At 43.0% G+C, this 22,000-nt stretch overlaps 1 protein-coding gene across 5 annotated transcripts in view; it reads left to right on the plus strand.

Moving 5' to 3' along the window:
• TNFSF4 (TNF superfamily member 4) overlaps positions 1-22,000 on the plus strand; it is a 194,720-nt gene that overhangs the window by 163,263 nt on the left and 9,457 nt on the right. For all 5 annotated transcript variants that reach the window (XM_062193016.1, XM_062193017.1, XM_062193018.1 and 2 more), the window contains 2 exons: positions 13,011-13,076; positions 14,757-14,918. In XM_062193016.1, the coding sequence (XP_062049000.1) occupies positions 13,011-13,076; positions 14,757-14,918 (228 nt within the window). The remainder of the gene's footprint in view (positions 1-13,010; positions 13,077-14,756; positions 14,919-22,000) is intronic.

Consider the following 22,000-nt stretch of genomic DNA (forward strand, 5'->3'; position numbering starts at 1 on the left):
TTGGGTTTTGCTTAGTACTCTCTACCCACCCACCTATGGGAGAGTACCCATCATAGGCAATCGAGTCTCATGCTGGTTTGCAGTACCAACCGTGAGAAATAAGACTAGGACCACAGATTGAAGACAAACTGAAGGGAAAAATGCCTCCTAAATGGGTACTTTCAGTTAGAGTTAAGTCCAGGAACATAATGCTACTGTATTCCTTGCTTTGGAGATGACTAACTATAATAATAATTTAGGTTTTTAAAAAGATTTGTTTGTTTGTTTGAAAGGCAGAGCCACAGAGAGAGAATCTTCAATCCACTGGTTCACTCCCCAAAATGGCTGGACCTGGGCCGATCCGAAGCCAGGAGTCATGAGCTTCCTTTGGGTCTCTCATCTGGGTGCAGGGGCTCAAGAACTTGGATCATCTTCCGTTGCTTTCCAAGGCACATCAGCAGGGGGCTGTGTTGGAAGTGGAGCAGCCAGAACTCGAGCCAGCATCCACATGGGATGCCAGCACTGCAGGCGGCAGCTTCACCCACTACACCACAGCACTGGCTCCAATAATTTAGTTTTATTGAATATTATTATATGCTGTATTGTGTGCGTTGTCTACCTTTTCTCACTTAACTCTAAACAAGAAAATTTCCCATTACAAGAGGAGAAAAATCAAGGCTTAGAGAAATTAGTTGTCGTGCTAAAGGGTCACGCAGTTAGTGAATCATGGTCCTGGGGTTAGAATTCAGCAATCTGAACCTCTATGCTGTGTAAAGGAAAGTATCACATGCAAAGGAAAGTATTACTTGACCTTGGCCAAGTTACATAAACTCTCTGTGCTTTAGTTTCTTCACATGTAAAATGAGGAAAAGAAAATGACTCTTGGAAAATCACTGTGGTGCTTCAGTGTGGAACTGTGCAAAATGGGGCTCTTGATTTCCAAAGTGTGGCCCCCCCATCTACTCCTCAACAGTCTTCCCCTTCATGTCAGTCAATGGCACCAGTGCACAGCTACTCTGTCCGGCGGCCCAGAAGTTACCACTGATTCCTTGATTGCTTTCACTTACCTCCAAAGTTTATCCCAAATCTGATCATTTGTCACCATCTTCATGTCACACCCTAGAAGTCAAAGGGCTTCACTTCTTGCCTGGACCACTGTGACAGACTCCTCACTCATCTCTCTGTTCTATTCCTATACTGCTGTATTCTGCTTGACATATGTAAGCCAAAGTCAGCTAGCTTTTGGAAACACATCTCTGATGTCATGTCTCCTTTTGGAATCACTTCCTTCCGACACTTTCCAATGACTGTCCATAAAATCCACACTCCCCTCAGTGCAGCTTCTGACCAGCTGTTAGCACCATGTCCTGTCCTCACTTCCTCTCTCCCCATCTTACTCTGCTGTAGTCTTTTTCCTTTCTTTAAGCATGCCAAACTTGTTTTCATCTTAGAGTTCTTAGACTTACTGGTACTACTGGAGTGTACTTTCCCTTGCTTTTTTCTGTCACTGACCCATGTGAAATCTTCGCTCAGCTGTCACCTCCTCAGTGAGGCCTTTGATGACACAGTTACCAAAGTGATGTGTTTCTCATCACTGTGTCTGTGATTACCCTGCAGATATTGGGTTTAAGTGCTACTCAGATGTCTGAGTTCAGGCTGCTATCAAAGAATTCTACAGACTGTGTAGCTTACTTAAAGAACATGTATTTCTCGCAGTTCTGGTGATGAGGATGTTCAAGATCAAGATGCCAGCAGATATGATGTCTGGTGAGAGCCCTCTTCCTGGTTTGTAGACAGATACCTTTTGCACAGGACAGATCATCTTTCTTGAGACTTTTCTTGTAAGGGAATTACCTACTATGGGGCTCCACCCCATGACCTCATTTCCTGCCAAATGCCCCTTCTCAAAGTCCCATCCAATGGGATAAGTTTGGGGGAACAAATATTAGTTCATGGAACTAGAATGATTTACATTATCTGGCGTTTTTGCTTTCCTCTCCAGAATTATAACTCTAAGAGGCCAGGGACTGTGTCTGCTCTTCAGAAGAAATTAAATAGACAGCTTTTCAGAATTAATAGGTAAAGTAACAATATAAGGAAAAATTAGAGCTTGTGTGTTGCACCTAATGTAGGATTCAGACAGGCTGATTCCCTTTATTTTTAATTTTTTAAATTTTTTATTTTTTTGACAGGCAGAGTGGACAGTGAGAGAGAGAGACAGAGAGAAAGGTCTTCCTTTTGCCGTTGGTTCACCCTCCAATGGCCGCAGGAGCCAGGTGCTTCTCCTGGTCTCCCATGCAGGTGCAGGGCCCAAGGACTTGGGCCATCCTCGACTGCCTTCCCAGAGAGCTGGCCTGGAAGAGGGGCAACCGGGACAGAATCCGGTGCCCCAACCGGGACTAGAACCCGGTGTGCCGGCACCGCAAGGCGGAGGATTAGCCTAGTGGGCTTCGGCGCCAGCCTGATTCCCTTTATATTTTACCTGTTCCTCAGGTTTTTGATAAGAGAATACACTGAGTCCTGAGCTCTAATCTGGGCAAAGGAGTTTGATCTCAGCACTCTGAATAGAAGAAATATTACTTAAAACACACAGACCTTTTCCCCAAGAGAACGGTATGTAAAAGTTGCTGGTAGTTTCTACTGCAAAGAAGAGTCACTGTAAACCAAACAGTTGATCTTTAAAAGGTAAATACAGTAGTCAGTCATTTCCTTGGTACTGTGACATGCTCTAGTGGGTGTTATGAAATACCCCGGTGTTGCACAATGGTATACAAGCAAATATTTCTTACTGGACTCTTGAGAATTCTACTTAAGTCAGTAAAAACCCTGCAAAATACCCGTATGCACTGATAGATCATTTGAATGTAATACAATGGGCAATTGGTGCCCATTCTCTGCCCAACCCTTGCTCCCAAGGGAAAGGGTACAGCTAAAGTCCTTAACTTTTGGTAGAAATGGGAAGGTAGCGTGGAGTTACAAAGTTTATAATAAACTTTCTCAGTTTGGCGTATGGTCTATTACCTATGTTAAATATGCATTACTTCTTAGTCAAGTTTTAAAATACTATGTCCTACAGAAGTAATGAAAGAAAACAAACTTTTCTATTTTATTTTTCTAAAAAATAACTAAAAGACAAATGGGAAATATTATTTTGTTAACCTTGCAATAACTGAAGTTCACATTTTACACACTGCAGGAGAGATTTAATGTAATGGAGAGGAGCAGTTAGGAAACATCAAGAAGAGGTTTTTTTCTTTGTTTTTTAAAAAGATATGTGCATTTTACTTTCTTCATTTTAACATCACTAATTTTATAAAATTACGCTTTACAAGTATACATACACACATCTTTTTTTTAAAAAAGATTTACTTATTTATTTGAAACGCAGAGTTATAGAGAGGCAGAGGCAGAGAGAGGGAGAGAGGTCTCCTATCCGCTGGTTCAATCTCCAAATGGCTGCAATGGCTGGGGCTGTGCTGATCTGAAGCCAGGAGCCAGGAGCTTCTTCTGGGCCTCCCATGCAGGTGCAGTGGCCCGGGACTTGAACCATCTACTGCTTTCCCAGGCCATAGCAGAGAGGTGGATTGGAAGTGGAGCAGCCAGGACTTGAACTGGTGCCCATATGGGATGCCAGCACTGCAAGTGGTGGCTTTCCCCACTACGCCACAGCGCCAGCCCCACAGGGAGGTTTTTTCCAAACAATTTTCATTTATTTGAAAGGTGGAGAGGGAGGGAGGGAGGGAGGGAGGGAAGGAAGGAGAGAGAGAAGAGAGAAGAGAGAGAGATGTTCTATCAGTTACTTCACTCTCCCACTATGCCACAGCACTGGCCCCCAAGGCTACTTCACTCTCTAAATGCCTGTGATGCCAGGGCTTGGCCAAGTGAAGCTAGGAACCTAGAACTCAATCCTGGTCTTCCATGTGAGTAACTGGGACCCGACTACTTGGGCTATCATTTGCTGCCTTCCAGCATGCATATTGCCAGGAAGCTGGGGTTGGAAGCAGAGCAGGAGTTTGAATCCAGGCACTCTTGTGAGATGCAAGTGTCCCAGAGGGCATCTCAGCTGCTGTGGCAAACATTTGTCCCAAAGGAAGTTCCTTCCTTCCTTCTTTCCTTCCTTCTTTCCTTCCTTCTTTCCTCCCTCCCTCCCTCCCCCCCCCCCTCCTCCTCCTCCTCCTCCTCCTCCTTCTTCTTCTTCTTCTTCTTCTTCTTCTTCTTCTTCTCTCTCTCTCTCTCTCTCTCTCTCTCTCTCTCTCTCTCCCTCGCCTCCGCCTCTGCCTCTGCCTCTGCCTCTGCCTCTGCCTCTGCCTCCGCCTCCCTCCTCTGTGTGTTGGAGAAATTTTGTCTCTCAGACCTGAAAGGTATGGAATATCTGAGCTTGCCTGTAGACAGCAACTTTAAGCGAGGCCTTCTGAGTGCCAGGAGCCTTGGGAATGTTTTCATTGGTGGGGTTTGTGCTGTCCCTTCCACTACCAAGTGGAAATTGTGACGAATGGGCAGAGACCCTTAACACTGGACACTGGGTTCTTGGGACAAGAGAGAAGTCATTGCTGGAAGTTGTAAGGAAGACCTAACTTACAGCAGATAGCAAGAGGGAAACAGAGAGGTAATCTGGAATAGCATGGCATAAATTAGACCACAGATAGGGCCTGAAGACTGAGGAAGAACAATGGTTCAGGGAGAAAGGTGCTGAGAGAGGTACCAAGCATCATGCTGGGGGGCCCAGGAATGGGAGCACACTGAGGAGTGCGATGGTGTCATCCTGTCATGTGGCTTAGAGTCTATCGAGCCCAACTCTGTTCAATACAGATGTCACAATTAAATTTTTAAAAATCTTGAGTAGTATAAAAAGTAAAAAGAAACAGGTAAAGTTATTATATTATAATAACATTCTACTTAGGGGCTGGCACTGTGGCATAGTAGGCTAAGCCTCCACCTGGGGCACCGGCATGCCATAAGTGCACCAGTTCGAGTCCTGGTTGCTCCACTTCCAATCCAGCTCCCTACTATTGGCCAGGAAAAGCAGTGGAAGATGGCCCACGTGCTTGGGCCCCTGTACCCATGTGGGAGACCTGGAAGAAGCTCCTGGTTTCTGATTGGCTCAGCTCCAGCCATTGGAGCCATATGGGGAGTGAACCAGCAGATAGAAGATCTTACTGTCTCTCCTTCTCTATCTGCCTTTCAAATAAATAAATCTTTAAAAATGCTATTTTACTTTCCTTAATAGATTTTGACATGTGCACTAGCTAAGTCATGTGCTAGCAAAACATCTCTCTGAGAAACAAGTTCCAGTTTGTAGTGTTTAACAATTTTAATAGTCAATTTCAAGCTACAATAACAGTGCTAACAATGGTAATTAACAATTATTAAACTTACTGTGTCTAAGACTTATTTCTCTCTGGTGTGTGTGTATCATCTCTAATTATCTGTCTCATCTCATCAATACGAGTTGACAAAATGAAAGCTAAGAGGTCAAATAACATGTCCACTAAGAACTATTAATGTGTTAATTTGCATTCAGATCTGACTTTTGCGCACAGTGTCTAGAATAAAAGCAAGGTGAGCTGAAAGAAGTATGGGGAGCCATGGAGCTGCAAGAGTAGAATGAATGATGGAAGCGCTGAAGAAACCCAGAATAAAACTATACCACACAGTTCAATCTAATTCTGTTCACAAACTGAGCACAGCCAGGGATAGTTGCTGGGAGTGATGAGGGTGTGTGAAGCTGGATGAGGCTTGCAGCCTCTCTATCAAGGGGAGACGTGCACATACTTACACAACTGTGACAAGGGCAGACGACCTCATCTCTCCTGCCCAGTCCAAGTCTAGAGCAGAAGGAAGTGGTGTAGTAAGCAGTAGGGCTGAGCACAGGGGAGAGGAATCTGGGGCACTTGGAGCCAGGGCAGTTCCTGGCAGGGCATCCTTTGGTGCTTCTGGGTCAGTGATGAAGCAGGAAGTTGAGATCACTTCTAAGCTGGTTTAGGATGAGGTGAGACTTGAACCAATACAGGAAGGATATGGGTAGGAACTGCAGAAAGCACCAAGCTACAAGCAGAAGGTAGGGAGGAGAGGCCTGGAGGGATTCCCTGAGGCAATCTGCACAGAGTTGCAGGGTATTTCTGTGTGTGTGTGATTTTTGCAGAAAGGGCATACCCCACAGACTTGTAAGGACTGCTTAGAGAGGTGCAAATGAGTGAATAAGCCATATATAGTAGTACTGGCTGGTGAGACAGGGAAGAGTACCTACAAAAAAACTCACAGGTCACTGCCCTATTTCTGCCCATCCCTCCTCAGTCTCTGATCTCAAGTGATCATTTCATGTAGTTTTTTTTTTTTTTGTGGGTTCAGCCGTAGTTTGGAATTAATAATGTATTTTTTTCCTGGCTTTTTCCTTTTATTCCCTATTCCCATTTAGTTAGCTTGCCCATGTTCATTATTTTGGGGAGGAAAATGCTAGCACAAAGGAGAAAGATTCTCCTGATTTTTGAGATTCGAAAGCTCAGGAACAGAGGGGAGCAGAAGATGTTTGTTGAGTGAGTAGAGGCTTTCTCATCACCCAGATGAAGTGAAGATCCCCTGGACTAGAGGACAAGGGGGCTAAGGGGGTGAATCAGGTATGTAGCAGCAGATCCACGAACAAGGGGAGTTCTGTCCTTGCTGAAGTCTCAGGTAGGGAATGGAGTTTGCCCAAACCCAGGTATGTGTCAAGATGTAAGATGACGTTCTGGAGGGAAGTTTCTAGTGGCTTGTCAGTGTTTTTACAATTTCAGGTAGATACAGATCTTTTGGAAGTGCAGACTCTGAGCTGCTGGGACTGCAGTGCAGCTTAGAATCCCTCATTTCTAACAAGCTGCAAGGGAGGCTGGTGCCGCCTGTCAGCGGATCACCCTTACTGCATTCACTATGTAGCTTCCACGTGTACGACACAGTGTGGACACTGTTTCATGTCAACTCTACCACAACCCCAGAGGTAAATCCTATCACCCCAACCTGAACTTTAGGAAAGCGAAGCCTATTAAGATTTGATGTCTTGCCCTGTGATTTGGATAAGGATATGAGTAACCTATAGAAGCTCTGTGCCTGTGACATTCTAAAATCTGCTTAGATGTACTGATTCCTTTTTAAAAGAAAGATTAATTTATTTATCTGAAAAGCAGAGTGACAAAGAGAAGGGGAGAGAGAGAGAGAGAGAGAGAGAGAGAGAACCTTCCATCCCCTGATTCATTCCCTAAAGGCTCGCAATAGCCTGGGTTGGGCTAGGCTGAAGCCAAGATCCAGGAACTCCATTGAGAGCATTCATGTAGATGGAAGGCATCTAAGTGCTTAGGCCATCATCCGCTGCCTCCCAAGTCTGTTAGCACAAAGCTGGATTAGGAGTAGAAGTGGGACTTGGTTCCAGGTACCACAATATGGGATGCAGGTTTCCAAGCAGTGGCTTATCCTGCTGCACCACATTGCCTGCCTCTGTTTTTATTTATTTTTTAAATTATTTATTTTTTGAGAGAGAGAGAGAGAGAGCAAAATCGAGGGAGGGAGCGAGGGAGTGAGGGAGAGGGGGAGAGAGAGAGAGAGAGACAGACGCATCACTTTCAACCTCTGGTTTACTCCTCAAATGCCCACAGTGGCCAGGGCTGGGCTGGGGCCAGATCCAGGAGCAGGCCTCTCGCTTGGGTGGCAAAACCCCAGTTGAGCCTCAGAGCTGTGTCTGAGGGTTTGCTTTGGCAAGAAGCTGAAGTCAGGAGCCAGAGTCAGGAATGAGTCACTGATTACTCAGGCAAGCCACAGAGCTTCTATTTTAATTTAAAAAGAGCAACAGCATCACACACAGTTTAAGAACAATGACCAGAGTAAAAGTCCCTGGATTTAGATCCTAACACTGCTATGTACTAATTGTGTTAAATTATCAAGATTAGTGCATTTCTGTATTCCCCAGGTCTCTCAACTGTAAAATGTGGAGAATAATAGTACCCTCCAAATAGGGTGATTACTGGGCCATGGAGAGGTGGACAATAAGCAGATGCAAAGGTCAGAAGCTGAATATCACATTGCTTCACTCCTGGTCAATTATGGGCATGGATATATCCATACCAGAGCTTCTCAACCCCAGCAATATCCACATTTTGAGTCAATAATCCTTTCTTGTGTATTTGTGTAGTGGTGGGGCAGGGCGGAGTGGTGCTCGGCTGCATTCCTGGCCTCTATCCACTAGATAATGGCAGTCAGTATAGCTACAAATGTCTCTAGTGATTGCCAAATGACCCTGGGAGCAGGGGCAAATCCATGCTCATTTGAGAGCCACCAATTAATACTAATTCTCATTTATACCCAACTAAATATATTGTGGAAAGAAGAGGGAAATGTCTCTTTTGTACTCAGTGTAAATTTGCTTTTGGAATGACTGCTGTTGAAAGAGAGTTCTCTTTGAAGATGAATAAAAGTTCTGTATCTTGATTGTGACGGTGGCTTCATAAGAACGCACACCCATCAAAACTCATGTCGTTGTATATTTTAAATAAATGTAGTTCATTGTACAAAATTATATTTCAATAAGTTGATTAAAAAAAAAGACGTGAAATGATTGCATCAAAGAGATACCTGCTCCATCATGTTTATTGCAACACTGTTCACAATAGCCAATTATGGAATCAACCAAGATATCTGTCATCAAATGACTACTTAAAGCAAATGTGGTTTATGTACACACAAGAATACTGTCAGCCATAAAAATAATGGAGTCCTGTTATTTGCAGCAAAATGAATGGAATTAGAGGATGTTAAGTTAGATAAGCCAGACATAGAAAAACAAATACCATATGTCCTCCCTCATATATTGAAGCTAAAAAGAAAAAAAATAAGACCAGAGCCTCAATCTGAACACAAAATGATGATTACTAGAGGGTAGGAGAAATGAGGGGGTAGAAAGAGATTGGTAATGGGTACCGTATCAGAGTTAGATAGAAGGAATGAGTTCCTATTTTTACACAACATAGGGGGGAGACTACAGTCCACAAGAAGCTAGTATATATTGTATGAGCAAATGGGAGCAAGAAGCTCCAAAGCTCTCATCTTAGAGTAATGTCAAAGATGGGAGTGTAGATTGCCTTGTTTATCAGCAAACATTGCATACATGAATGATATGCCACATTGTAACCTATAAACATGTACAACCATTGCTCATAAAAATTAAGTGAAATGAAAGATAAAATGTAAAATTGACTGTATTCTATTATGAATTATAAAATAGATATTTTTATATATTCTTGACATTGTTTGCATATTTTAAATACACAAGTTGAAATGCAATTCCATGAGTACAACGGTCTATCTAGATATTTGCTTTCCATAACGGTATGATACTTAATGGGTGTAGTTCCAGACAAGGAAAACCTTCTGTGGCTGATTTGTTCCAATAAGATTTAGAATCTATCATCATACTCTAAAATAACTGCCAGTGGTCAGCTCAAGATAAAAGTACCAGGCAATAGAAAGGGAAAATCAGTACCGGAAGAAAAGTGGTTGACAAGCGAGGGGCTGAATCTGAAACCCAAGTGGCTGTCACTACACAAGTTCACATTTGCACCATAACTAATGGTGTCCATCTGGTTTCACTGAAAAGTACACTTTTCAAGTTTACTAATCTTTCAAGTCTAAGGTCAAAGTCAAATACCAGGAGACTTCTGTAATTAATAGTGATTTTTTCAGTATTGTTTCGACCCTTGTTCTTTTGTAGTCCTCTAAATGGAGTACTTCAGATCTGCTGTAAGCAAATTTAATTTAATCTGGCAAATCTTTACAGATTATTATGGCCCTCTGAGTGTACATTACAGGACTGCTCCTTTTGTCAGCACACAGCATCTTGAGGGAGACCAGAATGGGTTTGAAATGATTATGAGACAAATCAGAGCAGGACGAAAGTTCTCGACCTGGGTGGAAGTATCTGTATTTATCTCAGAGGCCCATGGATGGCTCCCTATCATAGAAATGTCATGCTGAAAGGGGCCGAAGTGACCGTTTGGGGGAGATTCACAAATCTAGCTCTTATAAAGTGTTTTAGAAATAAGCCTGTGCAAGACTCCACTTCAAACTTACTAACAGAATTTATAGAATTAAGGAATTGGGAATCTGAGGCTGTCAAAAGGTCTCCCAGTGATCCAGATACTCAAGTAGGTTTGGAGAACCACTGATCCAATAAACTTCCTACTCCATGCCAGAGCTCTCTGAACAGCATTCCTTTGAGGTTTTTGGTTAGCCTCCTCTGGGACATTGTAAGCTTACTACCTCAAAAGTCAGCCGCTCATGAGGAAGTGTGCAGTGTACAGGTTTTGATGGCCAGAGATTGAGGGATAAGACATTTGAAGTAGAATGAATATCAGAAAAATCAGGAGATAGGGGGAGATAAGTTTGGAGATGAAACATGAGGCTCCATCATGGAGTGACTTCAATGTGGGGCTACAGAATTCCATCCTTGGTGGGATGGAAGCACTGGATGGAATCATGATCTCTTTGAGCTTAAGAAGCAGAAGAGGCCGGCGCCGTGGCTCAATAGGCTAATCCTCTGCCTGCGGCGCCAGCACACTGGGTTCTAGTCCCGGTTGGGGTGCCGGATTCTGTCCCGGTTGCCCCTCTTCCAGGCCAGCTCTCTGCTGTGGCCCAGGAGGGCAGTGGAGGATGGCCCAAGTGCTTGGGCCCTGCACCCCATGGGAGACCAGGAGAAGCACCTGACTCCTGGCTTCGGATCAGCGCAGTGCGCTGGCAGTGGCTGCCATTGGAGGGTGAACCAACGGCAAAGGAAGACCTTTCTCTCTGTCTCTCTCTCTCACTGTCCACTCTGCCTGTCAAAAAAAAAAAAAAAAAAAAAAAAAGAAGCAGAAGGGATTGGAGATCAAGTAGAGTGGAAGTAGGGAGAACAGTTAGAAGTCAGTAGTCAGTGAGGGGTAAGAAGTCCTCTGGTCAGAATCCATGGGAATGGCAGAGAGGAAGAAAGCCTGAGCCTCATTGCCCAGGATAGTCCTACAGAGGGGAGTCAAAACCAATTTGGGGTTTTGAGGTCCCATCATGGTGAAATTATTACGTAGGATGGTGACATCATGATCTGGAGCTGGTTGATGATTAAACAAGTTTTTGACATTTGAAGATGCGTTTGCTTCCAGGTCCTCATTACAGCCCAGACTGGCACTTGCCCCATGCACCCTTCCTTCCTGCCTCCCTGTCTTTGACCTCCCTGGGGACCAAGGATGGGTTTTTCTCATGTGTTTCCCTCTAGCACCAAGGTGAAGGTGCCCAACTCAGGCTTGCTGAATGGCCAAATGTGAATTCAACTTTGAAATAAAACAGCAGATTTTACCCCAAATGAACAAACAAAAAACCCCCAAAATCAAAAGACTGAAAAGCCAAACAACAACAACAACAGTAAAACCCCCAAACCAAAACAACAACAACAACAACAAAAACAAAAAACCCGAAAGTTTTTGCTGCTTTCTGAACATGAGGTCTCAGGTCAGTTATTGAGGTTGTTTTATTTTCCATACTTTTCTGTAGTCTTGACTTGCCTACTAACTTTAGAAGACCTGCGATCTGTGGGAGGAGATTTCCTTTGGCTTATTTTAGTTTCCAAGGTTTCATTCCAAAGCTGGTGTACTCTGAGCTGTCTGAGAATTTGACTGGTCTAAGACGCTTTAAAAACAATTGCCCATAGGTGCAGTAAAATGCTTGACTTCTTTAAAAACATTTCAATTTTGTTTTTTAAAAATCATTTTCAAGATGGAAATCATCCACTTACCTGTCTGAGACTAAAAATGCTATCAATGATCTACCTCTTTTTAAGATTTACTCATTTATTTATTTCACACAGAGTGATAGAGACAAGGAGGAGAGGGGTGGAGAGAGAGAAAGAATATCTTCCAGCCACTGTTCCACTCCCCAGATGGCCAGAATGGCTGGGGTTGGTCCAGGCTAAAACCAGGAGCCTGGAGCTACATCAGGGTCTCTCATGTGGGTGGCTGGAACCCATCTAGTTGGGCCATCTTCTGCTGTCTTCCTACACTCATTAGCAGAGAGCTGGATTGGAAGTAGAGCAGCGGTGACATGGGCCAGCACTCACATATGGGATGCAAGCATCACAAGTGGAGGCTTAACACGCTGTGCCACGATGCTGGGATCCATGAATGATATCTATTACGGTGGTTTCATTTGTTCAAATGCTAGACCAGTCCAATGATGAACTTTGAAATGCTTATATAACCTTTCCAACCATCTCACCTTGAACTTCCAGTCCAATTTCTATGTGTTGTATGTATGTTTGCGTATGTTCTCTCTCCACAACAAATGTGAAGAAATTGTGAGAATGTTCAATAAGAAAAAGAAATGATGAAGTATAAAATATCACTTAGGCCTCAACCAAAACTATAGCTAGGCAAAATATGGCAGTGGAGGCTGAGAGAGGGGAGATGAGAGGTGTGCCACAGGCAGGCTGGCCTCAGTGTTGGTGTAGCTGATTATGTGCCTTCTTGGGACAACACAACAATGGACATTCATTGTGCTGCACAGTTCTTACATTCTATAAAGAAAAACAGTAACTGTCAATTTTTCTTCATAGAAGTTATGATGTTAACACCTAGAAGCAATGCTATTTGAGGTACAATTATGTGTGTTGTAAATGTTTTTAATCCTTTTGGCAGTTATTTAAAAATATTCTCTATGCTTTTCAACATGAATAATTTTTACTGTTTCTTTTTCTGGCTTTTCTCTGGTTTCCAGTAGTATCTGAGGCTTTTTGCTGTGACTGTTTTAGTCATCTGTTGAAAATAAATGAGTAAATAATTACTGACACTAGTGCCTCATGTATGACTATCGGCTGTTACACAAGAACTGGACCTTACACACTGATCCTTCTTTCAGAATTCTTCTCCACATGCTCTAGGTTACACATAGTTTGCTCATGGGAATAATTATTACAGATATGCTTTGAAGGAATTTACTTGATTTCTATTTCTGACTTGGAGTTATGATAATGGTGCCTTGTTATCTTTCAGATGAAAACTGGAACTTCTGGAGACCAATGTATTCTGCAAATGCAAGGCATGATGATTATAAAGAAGGTATTAGTTCATATTTTAATCAACACTGTATATAATAAGCACCCTTTCCATTTGATATAAACTGTTCCTCTCTTGAATATGCCTCATATCCATTTTCTGTGAAATAAAGTTGTATATAACAACTCATACTGATGACATCCAAAATATTTCCTACTCCGTTCTTTCTATACATATCAGTTGAGCGTCTCACGAGGAGTTCTGAGACACAATATGTTAACACAGAAGAGACAGAATTCTGTCTAATCCAGCCCTTGCCCAACATCTCCATGATGTCTAGTAGGTCTGGGCTGATGATATATACTCAGTAAATATTTGCCAAGTTCAACTTCACACTGTAAATAATTTTATAACTCATTTTATTTCATTTATATTTCAGTTATAAAGTATAAGCAGTATTTATTGATAGAAACACACACATTTAATTTGAGAGGCAGAGACACACAGAGAGAATGCTTCCATCTGCTAGTTCACTCTGTAAATGACGGTGACAGCCAGGGTGCCCAAGCCAGGAGCCAAGAACTCAACCCAGGTCTCTCGTGTAGGTGGCAGGGACCCAAGTCCTTGAGCTGTCCCCGTTGTGTCCCAGATGGTGTATCAGCAGAAGCTGCAGTCCGGAGTTGTGTGGAATGTGAGACAGGGGTGTCTTAACTAGTAACTTAAGTACCACGTTAAATTCCTGCCCCTGGTAGAACATTCTCACTTGCCAAGTTTCTGAGTCCAGCTGGGACTTCAAAGAAAGGAATAACTTCCAAGAATTATTTATATCTATTCAATTATTCATTCATGCAAAAATTATGTATAGGGAAAATGTAAAGCAGAGGAATGGGAAAAGGCGCTTTTTAAAACTCTTCTTTTTGGCTCTGCAAAAAATTGATCATGTAAGTGGTTACTGAATTTGCCTCAAAGGCTTAAATAAGAAAAGGTTGTAAGGGCATCTAATACAGTTTTGGAAACATGGTAGATGCAAATGAGGTGTTATATGTGACTTTGATATCATGTATGACTTAACGTTTACTAGTTAATACTAGCTTATTTTTAATGTGTAGGACTATATAACTAGAGGGTCTTACTTCCTTATTTCTACATGATCCTATTTTCTTCTTTTGTCTTTTTCATTTCAAGAATGGTCTCTGTGTGTTTTATTTCTGAATCTGTAAAATAGGTTCAATGCTTAGTTACATAATAAACACAAGGACTCAAGGCCACCACTTTCCTTCAATCTCTTCTTCGACTTCAGGCACCTTGAAGAAGGGATTTGTGAGCTCATACATCAACGGATGATGATCTTGATCTTTAACAAGTGACCCACAATTTGGTTACTGGTGCAATGAGAAATTAAGAAAATAGCACACGTTTGTGACTGTCATTTCACAGTCACTCAAATCAGAACTGGAATGCCACAAAAACAACTCCCTGTTAGCCCAGAGGAAAAAAAAAAGAAAGTAAAGGGGAAATTCAGATTAGTCACAGAGAAGTTCCCCCGCCTGCTGCAGAAGCTGCAGAGTTAAAACTGAGAGACTCTGCTGTGCTCTTTCAATCGCCTTTAATCTCTGGTCCTGGGACCTTTGTCTATTTTCTGATTGATAAGCTTTGTTTTGCCTTCATCTCCTCCCTGTGGGGAAGACGCACGTCTTCCCCGAACATTTCCCTAGGTCACGTCTGTTTCTTTCCTGAATCCAGATTGTGAAGATGGAAGGGGTCCGACCCCTAGAAGAGAATGTGGGAAACGCACCAAGGCCAAGGTTTGAGAGAAACAAGCTATTGCTGGTGGCCTCCGTAATTCAGGCACTGGGGCTGCTCCTGTGCCTCACCTACGTGTGCCAGCACTTCCATGCTCCCGAGGTAAGATGCCCCACTGGGCACTTTTCCCCTCCGGCTTGTGCTGACGGCAGCTGTAACAGCTGCAGACAGTCACTTGGAAATAAGCTGATGCCAAAACAGTTGAGTATTTTTTTTCTCCCCGCAGCAGTCATAAAGTGTGGTCAGACATCCTGCTGTCTCTTCTTTCCTTCCTACTTTTCAGAGGTGGCAATGGTGTGGCAGAGCAGAGGCAAGCCAAGGGCACTGCTGCTAGATTCTTTTTTTTTTTTCTTCTTTTCTCTGCATTGCAAAAATCCCGGTATTCCTTTATGAGCTGCCACTTTGAAGATCTGGGTCATTGATACTTGGTTTATCCATTCTGCTAATGAGTGTGGGCAGAGAATTAATAGCAAAAGGAGGTAAGAAAGAGATTGATTGCCATTGTATTCATAAATTCCATGGACATTCAAGGAGATTTGCTTTATAAGGGATGCTGAAGGTATTGAGTTATTTGAAATGGTTTACTTTGTATTTCATTTTAAAAGATGTATTCAGTTATTATTTTATTTATTTGAAAGGGAGAGAGAGAGAGAGAGAGAGAGAGAGACAGACAGACAAAGAGATTTCTCATCCACTGGTTCATTCCACAAATACTCTAAACAGCTGGGACTGTGTCATGCAGAAGCCAGGAACCAGAAATCAGTCCAAGTCCCCCAATCGGCAGCAGGGACGGAGCCGGCACCTGTTCCCGGGATGCACGAAGCTGGATTCGAGAGCAGAGCCAGGACTGGAACCCAGGCTTTCGGATATGGGTTGGGGTATCTTAACCACTATGCCAAATGCTTGCCTTGCACGTCGAAGGTGTCTGTGTGTGCACATATCCGCACATTTACCCCAAGAATTTAATCAGATATGAGTCTGTCCCAGCCACTCACACAGGCATCTTTTAGGGAGTGATCACCTCTCGGGTAGTTTTTGCACTTAACTACAATATTCTTTCCGTCTGTACTCTTGCCCCATGCTTCCCTTACTTTGCATGACTTTCTTAGTCATTCAAGTACACCAATGTTGTTAGGTCTTTAAAGATGTTCTCTGCAGGAGATGCCACAGGAAAGAAGATAAATCTAAAGACTTTCTGTGTTGTCTTGCTGGGGTTGGTCTGAAAATTGCCAGTTCCCTGGCTGGTTTCTTTGGGGCAGGAATTCTCACCCTGGTGAAGGTCAGACAATAGGAAGTATTATCACTGATGACCAGGTCAGAGACTGGACACTTCAAATTAAAGCAGCAAATGCCTGGGCATGTTTCTGCCTACAGGAAATAGGGGTTTTCGGTACGGGGGAGACCGGTGAGAGTGTGGGTGATTATGATCACTGTAGCATAGAGAGTGCTCACAGCCCCCAGTTCCCAAAGCACAGCTGCTGCCCCGCTCAGGTGTGGGCCCAGTTAGCACAACAACACACCTGTCCTCTCCTTACGTCATACGTTCTCTGTGTACAGCTTTTTGGGTAAAATTAAAAGTTGACTCGGGGAGGGGAGAGAGTGCGGGGGTGGAGTAATGTGTCCATGGCAGAGTGCCCAAGACATAGACCGGAATCAGACTCTTCCGAGAAGAAAACAGAGTAACCAAAAATAGAACAGCTGATTGCATTCACCAGGTCCCGGAGCTCTGAAAATACTTCTTCAAACAACCACAGTGTAACAAATTTCCTTATACAATGGGATCATGAAAAGATAGGGCACATGGCTGCAAAGGAGGCTAACCAGTTGCATGAGGGCTCTGAGCAGGAGAGAGCATAAAGGTGAGACAAAGGTACAACCTGCTCGTGGCCCGGAATGCTTTGGACATTGCAGAAGAGTGGGGTTCTTTATGGCAAGGCATCCGGCAGTCCATGGCAGAGCTGGGAAGGAAAGCTGAGTGCTGGCTTCCAGGACAAAGTGCTCATGGGTGAGCTGACTTCTGGGAGAGAACTGGTTTTCTGTACATCTGGCACAGAAATGGAAGCAGAACCACAGGAGGCGTGTTTGAATGGCTGAATCAGGAAACGTGCTCCCAAATACGTACTGGAGACGGAAAGTAATTTTCCCTGAATTCATCACTTGACATGAACTTATACATTTTCCTATTTCTAGCGAGACTGTTTTAACTAACATAGTTTCTGATACAAGGGGACTTTAAAGAGTTTGTTGAAAAATGGATAAATTTATTTTGGTGCAAAGTTTTTAAAATACATGCATAGTGTTTGTTTGTTTTCATAATGCGCATTTTCCTTGACTTTTGTTTTAAACCTCCCTCATACTGTTATAGGAGCCAAGGCAGCACCCTGGCTTTTTACATGTATTCGTAAATATTTTATTATGGGGATGGATAGCATAGACAGGTCAACTGTGCAGTCCCTGGAGCCTGATCAAATACAACTGGTGGCACCATGAGAGAGTGAGAGAAGGAATGTAGAGAAGCTTTGCAAAAGGGCCATCGATCAGTAGCTGTTTAAAACTCATCCACAAGAATGTTTAGAAGAATGGGGAAGGTGACTGTGGTGGTGGTGATGCCACTCAAACCTCTGCTTTCATAAGACATCGTGTTACAGGGGTGTGTACTAGAGGTAAAAGGGAGCTGATCTCCTCATCATTGACCTGGCTAGACTGCATCTCTTCTACTGTAGGAGAAAGGTATTTGGAAAATAATCAAGCCTTTCACCGTATTTCTTAACCTGATAATTTTTAACCTAATAAACAGTTGCTGGTATGGATGGCTGTATAAAAATACAGATATTAAACTGCGTTTGTCAGTCAACTCTCCTTTCATTTTTATTTAGTAATCTGTTCTCTCTCTCCTGGGTCAAGTTTTATTTACATACAAGAAAAGCAGAAGTTTTTACTTTTGCCATGCCAGAGAAAAGAACCTACTCATGCCTAGTATAATTCATTTTCCTCTTTTTGTCTTGATTCGCTCAGAATATCCTATGAATATGTCATTTATGTATCCATAGACTGGGGATGAACATTCGAGAAAAGGCAAACTGTGAGTTAACAGATTTTTGTGCCTAAGCGTGTGATTTCTTGGGTCTTTTTTGGGGACAAGTTTTATTTTATTGTATTTTATTTATTTTCCTCTTTTTGGAGATACTATGTTCTAGACCAGATTCATTTGTTGGTTCTCGTACTTTTTTTTTTTTTTTAAGATTTATTTATTTATTTAAAAATTAGAGTTGAGAGAGAAAAAGAGAGGTTTTCTATCGCTAGTTCATTCCCCAGATGGCTGCAATGGCCAGGGCTGCACTAGGCTAAACCCAGGAGCCAGGAACCTCATCTGGGTCTCCCACATGGGTGGCAGAGGCCCAAACACTTGGGCCATGGGCCACTTTCTGCTGCTTTTCCCAGGGCATTAGCAGGGAGCTGAATCAGAAGTGGAGCAGCTGGGACATGAACTGGCATCCATAGGGGATACCAGTGTCACCGAAGGCAGCTTAACATGCTGGCCTGGATTTCTTGGATCTTATGAAAAGACTAGGAGAAATCAAATTTGTATATGTACACTTTTTTATACTTAATTTATAGCTGCACTTATCTAAATAATTTGTTCTGAACTAGCAAAATACCATTTTTTAGAATGGAGGCGCAAGAGGCTGGCACTGTGGTGTAGCGAGTAAAGCCTGCAGTGCCGGCGTCCCATATGAGTGCCAATTTGAACCCTGCAGCTCAACTTCCGATCCAGCCCTCTGCTATGGCCCTCTGCTATGGCCTCTGCTATGGCCTCTGCTATGAGAAGGCAGCGGAAGATGGCCTAAGCACTTGGGCCCCTGCACCCATGTGGGAGACACAGCAGAAGCTCCTGGCTCCCGAATCAGCTCTCGTGGCCATTTGGGGAGTGAACCAGCAGATGGAAGATGTCTCTCTCTCTCTTTCTCTCTCTGTAACTCTGCCTTTCAAATAATTAAATAAATCTTTAAGAAAAAAAAAAGCATGCAAGAAGTGAACAACCTAGAAGAATATCCAACACATCGGATATAAAATTGAATGCCTCTGATTCCAAAGCCAGTACAACCTGTTTGAACGTTATGTTTGGTGCTGTCAGGCTTCCAGTCTTACCTGGAGCTTCAGCTGGGGACCAGTGACTGATGAAAACTCCCTACTACAGTGGGAAGCCCTTGTCGATTGTGTTCATATGCCTCAGAGCTATCCAAACCTGGCCCTTCCAAGGTTTGTACCACCTTTAGCAAGCCCTTCACAGGTGTCAGAGCTTTCTGAGATAATTCTTCAGCAAATCCCACATTTTTTCTGCTGGGAAAACCAGAGGTGAAGTCACTTGGGACGTGAGTCAACCAGTGTGTGTCAATGAGAGCCAGAATTAGAAATCACAGTTTCTTGATGAAATTTCAGGCCATGACTTGGACCTTTCTTTGTGTCATTTAGGAAGAGAAAGAAAGGTTTGCCTGAAAAATCTTGTCTGATGTTAGCTTAATTTAAATATCTCCATGTACTCAGACAAGTTTCTTTATAAGTTCATTTTCTTAATGTCAGGCAAGTAATGTAATTTTGAATGCAATTGAATTTGCTTTTCAAAGGCAAATCTTTGGGAATTCATAGGATCCATCTGAAGTATTGCATTGATTTATCATCAAATACTTTGGGGCTCTTAAAGGAGGTATTAATGAAAACGTATGGAATTGTTGGATTTTTGAGCAAGCTATTAGACATGGTTTATTTATGAGTAAGCAGGAGTAGATCCAGAAAGGATAGGCAACTTACTTGTGATCACCTAGCTCGTTAATTTACCAGAGACTTCTGATCCCTATACAAGGCTCTTCCGTTCTCAAAGCGTCCCTACTTAAATACATTCCGTTGATTATTTAATGGTACCAGGTACTGGTTCAGGCACAAAAGAGACCAATATGCTTTAGAGAAGGCTATTGAACTCTTTGAACTCAAGGTCAAGAAGCAGGGTGGGGGCAGAGAGGTGAGGTGACAGACACGTGAAGACATGTTCAAGGGAAAGTGAGGAGAGAGGAGAAAGGGGGAGGGAATACCCAAGTCTTCTGGGGAGTCAGGAGACCCAGGGGAGAAGGAAGAACGGGAATTCTTTAAACAGACAAGGGGAGAAGACTGGAAAATGAGACAGAGGCTTTCTGGGCAGGCACAGCAAACTGCAGAGTGAAGTCAAACGTTCATGGGAAAAAGGGCAAAAGATAAGGCTGAAAATCTAGGAGGGACTGACCACAAAGTGTTGTATGAATCATGCTGTGAGAACACACTTTGTCTCATCCTTTGGTGACTTTTTCTGTATTTTCTTTGGCAAAGAGTTTCTTCTCCAGATTTTATTTCTCTTGTGTGGTCCATATGGGCAAATGCAGAAAGTGAATCTGACCTCATCTGGCACTAGGGGGCACCACAGTGAAATTCACCATTCTCCCTGCCTGCCGAAGGGAACCTGCACTCTTTTCCTGAAGGAAAAAAATAAAAAGGAGAAGAATAACTTTTCCCAGGAAACTTTCTGGGAAGCCAAATACTCATCTATGTAGAAGAGGATGAGCAGTATCAGGAGGGGACTAATGTCATTCAGTCCTTTCACAGTGGTAAAGACTTCTATTTGAAAAATTAAGATATGTATTCCCATCCAAGTACTCAAAATAGGACAGAATAAGTGAGATGGGATATCCTAGAATCTGTAAAACATATAGAAGCACACGCACACTTACATGGAGAGAGAGAGAGAGTGAGAGAGAGAGAGAGAGAGAGAGAGAGAGAGAGAATGCGTGAATTGGGAAGTGAGCAGAAAAGCTCTTGGCATAGACCTAGGGATGTAGTCTCCCTTTCCTCTTCTCTGACAGCAATCCCTAGTTACTAGATACGATAGACCCAGGCTGACCCTGAGGCTGTCCACCCTGCCCTTCTCTCTCTCAAACTTTCCCTTCACTTTAGGGATTCTCTGTTCATGGAGAGTTAGAGGGGCCATATACAGTGTTGTTATTATTCTTCCATGTTATTATTCGTCCATGAGTGAAAAACAAACCACTGAGTTATGAAGTAGAAATTTTATTTCTACACATTTACAGATCAAATAAATACATGGTTGAGCTGCAATGAAACTGAAGTCTCCAGTTTCCTATGCTTTGTGTATTTTGTTTGTCATCAGCCATACTTTAGGTATCATTACATCATCTGGATTTCTCCTCACACAGAAATCCAAATGGTTCTCTTAGGACTCGGGGGCAGTCACTGGCATGTAAGAGAAATGCACTGGACCAGAATCTAGAGGATCTGTCCAAAAGTTCAGCCCAGGCTGTTAGCTTTGCTACCCTGGGCAAAGTGCCCAAGTGTCAGTTTAATCATTTCCAAAGCTGGGATTTGGCTATTATGAAGAGCAAATGCCGCGCACAGAGCTTTGTAAAGGCTCAGATTACTGTTTTTCTTGAACATGCACCAGTAAGCACACTGCTACTGATATGGTTACTTTGTAATACATACACCCAGCAGACACCCAGTACACACACACCATAACTCAAATGTCTGAAAAAAAAATCACAGTCATGGTTTACTTTAGTTTCATTGACCTTGATTTTCCTAGAATAATTTTTAGGATTAAAAAACTCTACCTTTGAATAATTATATTATTTATATCTATATTTTATCTGAGAAGCAGAAAGACAGATGGATAGAGATAGATAGGTAGAGATGTCCCATCTGATTTGCTCACGAAATGCTGCAACAACCAAGGATGGAACAGGCTAAAGCAGGGAGCTGGGGGATCAGGCTGAGTCTCCCAAGCAGGTGGCAGAGACCGAACCATCTGAGCCATCGAGAGAGAGAGAGAGAGAGAGAGAGAGAGAGAGAAAATCTTCCATCTGCTGGTACTGGTTCACTCCTCAAATGTCCACAACAGTCAGGGCTCGGTCAGGCCGAAGCCAGGAGCTTGGAACTCTATCTGGGTCTCTCACATGGGTTACAAGCACCCAAATGCTTGTGCCATCATCTGCTGCCTCCTAGGATGCACATTAGCAGGGATCTGGGTTGGAAGTGGAGGCCCCTGGAATTGAACCACGTGTTCTGATGTGTGATTCAGGCATCCCAAGCACTTTAACACTGAGACAAACACTGCCTCTAGTTATTTTTGGACATAGATTTCT

This window comes from Lepus europaeus, chromosome 5 (assembly GCF_033115175.1).
Source record: "Lepus europaeus isolate LE1 chromosome 5, mLepTim1.pri, whole genome shotgun sequence".
NCBI lineage: Eukaryota > Metazoa > Chordata > Mammalia > Lagomorpha > Leporidae > Lepus > Lepus europaeus.